Source organism: Bufo gargarizans, chromosome 11 (genome assembly GCF_014858855.1).
Source record: "Bufo gargarizans isolate SCDJY-AF-19 chromosome 11, ASM1485885v1, whole genome shotgun sequence".
NCBI lineage: Eukaryota > Metazoa > Chordata > Amphibia > Anura > Bufonidae > Bufo > Bufo gargarizans.
The window spans coordinates 64,239,142-64,248,988 of NC_058090.1; the positions used below are offsets into that span (position 1 = coordinate 64,239,142).

The window sequence follows — 9,847 nt, forward strand, 5'->3', positions numbered from 1 at the left end:
CAAAATCCTGGGGACAGGTTCCCTTTAAAACTCTGCCTTTAATATGCTATCACTTGGACACCTGGATGCCTCCTTTCTGTCACCTGGGTATGGCATCACCATCGCATGTATTATGACATCACTGCGCGCATGTATTATGACATCACTGCCCCCTGGGTAAAGAGCCCAAATTAGTTCGGCCCTGAAATGCGTTGTTCTTATAAAGTTTTGAATACATATCTCTTACCACTGATACATCCAGTGCAGCCAGATCTTTTAATTGTCAACAGTTTTTCTTTAGACAGTCCTAATAAATCAGCTCCACTAAATCAAGGTTACATGTCAAACTGCATATTTATTGGAATAGCCCAAGCAGGGAGATGCTGATTGTCTTAAGTAGTTATGTGACCGCTACAGCCAATCAGAGAAAAAGTGAATCGCTGGCAACACCACTTCCTTTTTTGTATCAGTATGTTATATATTTCCATTGTGTACTATTTAAGCTTTATTATATATGAAAGGATGACTCCTAGAAACCTATAAAAAGGCTCTAAGCGGCTACTTTTAGGTAGTATATCTCTTGGTGAGATTGCTGTCTGTTAGATATGCCTTTTTATGCACTCAAAGACATTTTAAGAGACCTTGAGAGGGCATGTCATTGGGCTGGGAGAAGCAGGATGGTTGTGTCGACAAATTGCCCACCATCTAGACCATTCTGGCCTAGTTGTTAAGGAGTTTTTGGGAGCACTGGTTACATGAGGACATGCACACACTGCAAACAGGCTCCAGTCTGCCCAGACAGACCACCAGTAGTGAGATTAGTTTGGTATGCCGACAAACATTAGTAGCTCCAAACAGTTTCCTTGTCCACCATCCAGACACAGTTGGCACCTTCATTACACACCCCTGCCTATGCCCGTTCCATTTTCAGGTGCTAAGCAGAAGGGAATCTGGTGTCATGGTGACCATTACAGTTCCTGCCATTGACAGCCAACCACCATTGCCTTCATTTGCAGTGGTGTTGTGAATGTGAAACCTGGACTTCTATGGATTGGAACCGTATCATCTTGAGTGATTAATACAGACTCTTTTTCGGATCCATTGACAGTCAGGTTCAAGTATGGAGGTCTCATGGTGAGCGCTTCAATCCTGCCTTTGCTGTGTAGCAACACACTGCTCCTAATACTGGTGTAGTGATCTGGGGACCCATCATAGTTACACATGGGTCACTATCAGCTCAATAATATGTGCAGAACATCCTTCAGCTACAAGTTTCTTCTAATAGCAGGGCTTCCAACTGGCATTTTCAGTTGGTTAATGTTTGCCCACACCAGACTGCAACACTTCCTTGGCCTCATCAGATTTGTTGGCAATCGAGCATTTATAGCTGGGGCGCAAGCTTTGGTAACCTACAATTGCGCATTTCTACAGCCCCAGTTGCAACATCTGTGGTCAAATGTGCCACAGGATACCATATGGAAGCTTCATGCCTCCATGCCCTACCGTATCTCATCTTGTATCTAAGCTAGCGGAGACCCAACAAGGTACTACAGCCTTCTTTCATTTGCACAGTTTTCCCCCACTAAACGTATCCTTTCGCTCTAATATTGTAATCACTTAAATACAATTTATTTGGGAAAGTCTTCAGAGTCCCTTCACCTTTTTCACATTTTGTTATGTTGCGGCATTGTGCTTCAGTAAAAAAAAAAAAATTCAAGTGTTTCCTAATCAATTGTCCGGGCCATATGTCCCGAAGCGGCATATATCGTGCTCATGGGAGCGCACAGCATCATATGATGCTTGCGGGACTATTGTCTTGCACTCATATAATCTTATAAGTGCAGGACAATAGTCCCGCGGGCGGCCCGATGCACGCAGCATCATAGTAACCTATGATGCTGTGCGCTCCCGTGCATACGGTCGTGTGCATGAGGCCTTAGACTGTGAGAAAAAAGATTCTCTGGTCTGATGAAACCAAGATTGAAAATTTGGGCCTAACTTCTAAGCATCGTGTCTGGAGGAAACCAGCACTGCTCCTCACCTGCCCAATACCATCCCTAAAGTGAAGCATTGTGGTGGCAGCATTGTGCTGTGAGGGTGTTTTAGCGGCTGGGACAGGGAGATATATAACGTTTGTTTTTATTCCAACAACTCCTTGAGTTTTTCTGTCAGTGAGTAAATAAACAACTATTGTGAAAAGTCAATAAAACATGTAATTTATACATTTAAATCTCTGCTTTTTCTGACTTCAGATGTGCTGTTCATGCCACAGCAAAAATGGAATCCTGGCAATCCAGGAAGAGAGCGCCAGTTACAAGACAACTGAAGAGGAACTTAGATGGTACTCGTGAATTATTATGGCATCTCATCTTCTTACATCAAAATTGTATCCTCATTTTTATATAATGTATTAGTAATTTAATAAAATGTGTTTCATGGGGGAGTGCATATGCTGTTTACACCACCCGCCATACTGACTTAAGAATTTGTATATCAAGTCTATAATGTACACAATCTATCAAAATTGTCTTATATAAATATATATAAACTAAAATGTATTTTATTCTGATTTTATATGATAGACCAACACAAAGTTGAATGTGTGACGTGAAAAGAAAATGATACATCTGGAAAGTGTGGCCAAAAAGTTCAACTTTGGTCTCATCAGACCAGAGCAACTTCTTCCACATGTTTTCTGTATACCCTACATGGCTTGTGGCAAACTGCAAACTGGTCTTCTTATGGCTTGCTTTCAAAAATGGTTTCTTCTTGCTACTCTTCCATAAAGGCCGGGTTTGTGGAGTACACAATTAATAGGACTACAAATAGTTGTCCTGTGGAGAGATGCTCCCACCTCTGCAGCTCCTCAAGAGTGACTGACCATAGGCCTCTTGGCTGCTTCTCTAATTAGTGTTCTCCTTGCCTGGGCTGTCATTTTAGGTGGACGGCCATGACTTGGTAGGTTTGCAGTTGTGCCATACTACTTCCATTTTTGGATGATGGATTGACCAGTGCTCCGTGAGATGTTCAGAGCTTGGGATATTTTTGATAACCTAACCCTACTTTACACTTATCCAAATCATGATGCTGTTTGATTAGTAATATTCACTAACAAACCTCTGAGGCCTTCACAGAACAGCTGTAGTTATACTGAGAATAAATTATACACAAGTGGACTCTGTTTACTAATTATGTGACTTCAAGGCAATTGGTCACACTGGATTTTATTTAGGGGTATCAGAGTACAGGGGCTGAATACGAATACACACCACACTCTTCAGATTTTTATTTATATTTTTTTTTTACTTACTACTTTGTGTTGGTCTATCAGATAAAATCCTAATACAATACATTTAAGTATTAGGGTATGGATACTTTTTTTGGGCACTGTTTACATATATATATATATATATATATATATATATATGTATATCCGTATCTATTGTAAATCTCAGTCACTCCGCAGACAGCTGTACATAGTATATTAGTGCAGTCAGTCTGATCTGTTATATTTTCACTATCTTTCTTTTCCTTTGCCTCCCTTTCCATATTTTAGAGAACGTGGCTGTACTTGGTGTGATGTTAGCGCTATGCCTTGCTCTGTATGTGTGAGAATTGACAGCTGTATGTCCCTTGACTCCTTCCTCCCGGTCTTCATTTACCGTTTATACTAGATGGATTTTTTGGGTGACTGTAGAGGGTTTTGAATATTTGCAGGGAAATTGCAGGCAAGGAAATGGGAAACAACAGGCTGCACGAAGACAAAGTTGATTCAACTATTTCAATACAACGTTTCGTATATTCACCTGTACTACTGATTTCTAAAATAAAAAAAAGTAAGTAAACCAGGAAACCATTTTGCAAATGTATGTATACTGAACCAAATACAGTAGCTCCCTGCAGCAAACATGCTTTGAATCTTTGAAGCCAGGGAAATAATTCTGTATCAGAGTATCATTTTGCATGATATGCACAGAATATACACATGTATATACTACAGTACGAACTGCACTAAATGCAGGTTCTTCTGGACATTTTGAAAAACCTGCCGTTAATGTAATAAAGGTATATAAACAGATTATATTTCATGCAATTCTATGATATGCAAACATGACATTCCCAATATAAAAAGAATAAGACACATAATAAGATTATATATAACCAGCATTGGTGGAACACATGTTCATCTGTCAATGGGAAAGTTGATGGGCCAAGCACAGTTCTCTGATCTTACATTCCACAATGTAATCCATCATAACCTAAAGCATCTAACGGGTCCTTCAATAGTCCGTCTCCTGTGCAATCCAAGTGTAATCACCTTAGTCTTGTCACTGATGTTCCCTGTGTGCAGTGCTGATTGGCATTTCCGGGCATCAGAGGGGCTGAACTGGTATTACAGCTTATACTACACAGAACAGTCGGATCTTTTGGGCATTTTCTCACTGCATACACTGAGACAATACTACCCGTTATAATGATACTAAAAAGGATTTCTGAATAGAAAAATGCAATGCCAATATTACCAAGTTGTGTTTTTTTGGGGGGCTCTGTCTAGCCATTAGCCATATTGATGCACTATATACAGTACATATTACTCATACTATATGCTTTGTATTAAAACAGTTCTAATAATGTTCTTATGAATAAATGAACGTTTGATTCGGTTTCCTGGATAGGAGAATGAAAAATGTTAATGAAAAATCAGCAGTAGTTTTAATGTCTGTTGTGTGCTATGGCAGTTATATTAGATTGCTAGCTCCACTGAAGTTGGGACATGACATCGAATACAATTACTGTTAAAAGCTAGGGACTTAGGATTATATTAAGTATAGTAATAATGACGATAGCATACCACATGCATTCATGGTTTGGGGCAAACATGAATAGTCCAGGAGAACTAAAGAGAACCTCCAGCACTTCTTTTAAAAAAAAGAAAAACCTTTATTTTCACATCCTTGAAAATTTCACAGACATGTAAAAAGACACAAGAAGTGTATTCTTAGTCATGAATGGTGTTTCATCAATAGCGTTTCTCCAAAATGTCCTCAGCATGCACTACAGAGAATATACAGAAGTGTCTAATATGCATGTGAGTACATGTAGATGCTTTCCCATACATGATGTATAATTCTATACTTATAGTGCACATCTGCCAACCGAATATGAATAAATAAGAGGCCAAAACAGAAGCTGAAATCCTTGGGCTTGTCAATAAACCAATACTGATCAGACAGTGTTTTACATCTTCCAATTACAGGGGCTGATCTTCCCTGAGCAGGCCCAGGGTACACCCCTCCCTTCTCTAGCTTATTGAGCAGAGTTGATAGGTGATGCTGGAAGCTATATCTGCCAAGATACAGGGCAATGCCATTGATGGGTTAACTCTTTATGCTCCAGGTAAATCTGCAGTACATTGTACTTCAAAGAGCCGGGGGCCACTTTGACAGCAAAAGAGTTGGACAGCTGGCTTCTAAAGTAATGGTAGTACAAGTAGATTGCCTGAAGAATAATTGAATTTCGGGGCTCTTCTGAAAGCAAACACTGGCTGCGCTGCCTCCTTTCTGTGCTGTACAGGGTGGCAAACTCACTGATTCAATTATTTGCTAGTAATTCAATGTATACTGTGTGCAGGATTTTACTATTGTGCGCTTTAAAGGGCTAGACATTATTTAATAAATCCACGCCAACCTGCAACGGATTCCAGAAGTCTGGGTATTGTAGTGAAGTCACTGATATACCTAGTGTTATGTGTTAGTATTATTATTATAAGAAGCCTGCAGATTATATTAATGCACAAAAGAGCAGTCGGACTCGGCATAGACATGGTTACTAGTCATCTACCCTATGTTACCCTATAACGTCAGCTTTTACATGGCAGCGCCTCACGTCTACAACACACACTTGTCAAATGAAAGTGAGTTATAGGAGACATCTTTCTATATGAAGATGAGTAACACAGTACTGTACTATATCTCCTGCTCAATAGTCAGGTGGAATTCTGTGCATCTACCTATGTACATATGGCCACACCACTGATTCCATTATAACACTACGTAGCCAGCAGTATATTGCCGCAGAAGCTGATTTTATCGCTATTTCATAGGGAGGCTATTCTAGGTTTAGTAGCGATCCATCAAACATTATATTTGCAGAGTTAAAAAATATTAGGTTTATAAAAAAGTATAATTACCTAAGCCATTGATATTTGTGTGCTGCTCATAAAATAGAGCTATATATTGATCTTCACGTAAATGGTATATATATAATGTACAGCTTGTCTGCACACCACTGCTTCCCCGCTGCTGCTTGCAGTCACCGATTCAATGAATTAACCCATGTTCTGGCTCAGGTTACAAGGTCAAGGTCATGATTTACATAAGATAGATCCCGCAATTTTATATTGAGGAAAGAACGGATGCATAAAACATCTCCCTGTCCTGTATGGGTATCCTTCTAGATGAGCAACATTTCAGAATGACTATTTTCAGCCTATTCAGACACCATAGGCATGACTCGTGGCGACACAGGTTCCCTCCATGCAACAGATGCAGCACATGATCCAAAGGCTAGATATGTTAAACCCTCACACATCACACAGATGGGTGTATTACCGGCGTATGTCTAATATTGTGACAGCGATCACTGCAGGCATTTGCTCCACTATCATTCCATACATGAAGAGGCCTAAACCCACATTCATGGAGCATACAAATATACATTCTGAAAATACTTTATACTTATAGTACACACATGCAGCGTTTCATCTCTAATTCCCAACTTTACTATAAAACGGAGTAAATGGAACAAAAGAAGATATGAATTCATATGATGCCTGATTATGCTATCGGGTATATATAGGGACGCAATGTGTATGTGAAAGGATGTATTTCTAGGAGTGTAATAATATTACAGGCTATAGCTACTAGAGAGGGGTCGTTGATCCAGGGATTTATTCTGATTGCCTGATTGGAGTCGGGAAGGAATTTTTTATTCCCCTAAAGTGGGGAAAAATGGCTTCTACCTCACAGTTTTTTTTGCCTTCCTCTGGATCAACTTGCAGGATAACAGGCCGAACTGGATGGACAAATGTCTTTTTTCGGCCTTATGTACTATGTTACTATGTAAAGAACAGCATCTGATCTTTAAGCACCGGACAGCAGGACTGCCCTATGTTTGGTAGTAGGTATAAAGCTGCACAGTCTTCTTGGCCTTTTTTCTACATTCAGCAGCCAATGTGCTCACTTTGTGATCCTATCTGTGTAGGCAAAAGGGTTAATGTAATCAGGATTATGATCGCTTCTGTAATCAGCGTTAGCGAAAAGAGTATTGCTATTTTCCTTTGGAAAGATGCTGCAGTGATGTGTGAAGGCTTGTCTGCTGCTGTAGGAATGCCTTCAAACCCATAGCATAGGCGAAGATAAATAAAACGTGACAATGCGAGTTAAAATTGTTTAAAATTTTAACTAAAAAATCTGAAATAAATGTTACATATCCTCGATGTCGTTCATGGGCTGCGTATTCACTTGCGGGGACAACTTGATCACGAAATGCTATATTGTTTTCACCTAAATTTGAGAAAAACTGCATACAAACTATAAAAATGACTACTTAAATAAAGTTGGGCTTTGCCTCAGGTTCGCCTGTGATACATCGTGACAGATCAGATATTACGGAGTCTGCAAATATTGCCATTTGGTATCAGACCTGGATTGATACTAACATGTAGCAGAGTTGAGTTATTGTAATCCATGTTTAGTGTGTGATTTCTCTCTTTTTGGTTCAGTGAGATACAGCACAATGTTGGATTGCAGGCTCTGCGCTGAAATCAATGTCTCATTGTCTTTCCTGCCTGACCTCTGCTCCCCCTCCTTCCCTCGTCCCAATCCTGTGACTGATCCCTAACACTTTGGGGAGTGACAGGCCATTTCCATATGTTCTGATAAACAAGGTGCGGGTAGAGAGAGGAATATGATTAACCCCTGCTGATTTCCAATTCTCATCCACCTCTGAAGGACACGGCTTGCAAAGTATTAGAGCTCCAATCACATCCACAGATTGGGATGGAGAGATATTTGCAATACCTTAGAAATTGCTCATAATAGGCCAACAACTAGGAAACCGATAGAACGCTGTAATAGAAATGTACAGACCAGGCTTGCGGGGGAAAACCACAATTGAAATGTGAACGTGAGTTTTCATAGATAGACAGACAGATTCTATATAGATGAAAGATTCTATATAGATGATAGATGGGCAGAGATATCATCAGAATGTGTTCCAAATAGTTTTTCTGTTACAACCAAAAATGTTTGAATTTCAGATGTTTTTTTTCATTTTTGTTTTATATATCTGAAACAGTCAATGTACTAAAGACTATAAAATGTATATTATACCTATGACATCATGACAGATACTTACTGACATTCCCACCCATAACTATGCATGGTGATTCCTCTGTCCAGTGACATACAACAGCTACTACACAAACTCGGTAGACATGGCACCAAACTTTGTGGGTATTCATACATATATCCATAACTCTACATACATGTCTTGTATCTTGACATGGATGCCAGGGGACAGTGAGGCTTCATGTGCACTCACTCCTGGAGACATGCCACATATGTGACATGAAGCCGTGACCCGCAGCTGATGACACTCTCCAATAATGGTCCAGGCAATGACACCGGCTGACAGTGGTGGGAAAAGACTACAGGCAGGTCAGAAACTTTCATTAGACATGAGGATGGCTATTGTCCTAATGGTGAGAGCGGGGGCTGATGGAGGGCACTGGCTGAAGGGTGCAGAGCTAACCCCATTCTGTAGAGTGTGCTTATACAGCATACCCATGAACCCAACCATCTACATTTACAGCATGTTTAAGGTACAGACAGACGCATAAAGAGTAACTGAATTCCCTATAATTCTGCTCCAGAATCCAAGTTATTCATATAAATGTTTCCATACATCCCATCCACTTACAGTCCATGCATCTCCCACCCAGACATCACCCAAAGCAACTTTCCAACTAATGCCTAGCATGCCATCCCCCAAGCCATAGCCAGTGCTGGACAGGGACGCCCATGGTCCCTGGTCCACTTCATCCTCCTGGGTGCCCCCAGTGATGGTACACTTCAGGCTGGCACAGCTTGTGTATTATTTATTGAGTTCATCTTAAATCTTTTTACCTCCAAATGACTTTAGTTTTGATGTTGCAGAGGACAATGCACCCCAGGACACCCCCCAAAAAACTCACCATAGCCAAGTGCCTGACATATCCCCCAGATTCAGCTTCGCCAGACCTGTCAGTAGGAGGTTTCCTTAAGAAATGGCACTGAGCAATGTATATACCAGGCGATGATGCCAGGCATTCAGAATGGGGAGGGGGGGGGGGGGCTAAGGTACCACATTACAACTAGGCAGACCCCCTCCCCCCCACTGAGAATCAACTCATCACCTATAAGCAGAACAATACAAGATGCCACATGACTGCCACAGCTGCCACCTACTCACCGCTGCTGGTAGGAGCTGACCCCGGGCACATTGTGCGAGTGGCTCCCGTTGGCACCCCCGCTTCTGGCCGCCCCAGGCTCGGGAGGAGCCCCTCCAGCTCCTGGAGCCGCCGTCACCTGCACGCTGAAGTCCGGGAAGATCCTGATCATTGCGGCGACCGCTGACTGACTGAGCCCGGGCAGATCACATCCCCTGCCCGGGGAGCCCTGCACACCATCCGGCACTGAGACCCCGGGGAAAGAGGGGAGGGGGGCAGACAGAGCCCGAGACAGAGAGAGGAGGAGAGAGAGCGGGGCTGCTGCACTCACTCACACCATCCTCCTAGTGATCAGCTGCCGCTACTACTGAGGCGCCT

The 9,847-nt window shown here is 41.6% G+C and overlaps 1 protein-coding gene across 1 annotated transcript in view; it reads right to left on the reverse strand.

Moving 5' to 3' along the window:
• NPAS3 (neuronal PAS domain protein 3) overlaps positions 1-9,641 on the reverse strand; it is a 600,688-nt gene extending 591,047 nt beyond the window's left edge. The window contains exon 1 of the mRNA XM_044272150.1: positions 9,493-9,641. Within this exon, the coding sequence (XP_044128085.1) occupies positions 9,493-9,641 (149 nt within the window). The remainder of the gene's footprint in view (positions 1-9,492) is intronic.
• Positions 9,642-9,847: the final 206 nt, after the last annotated feature.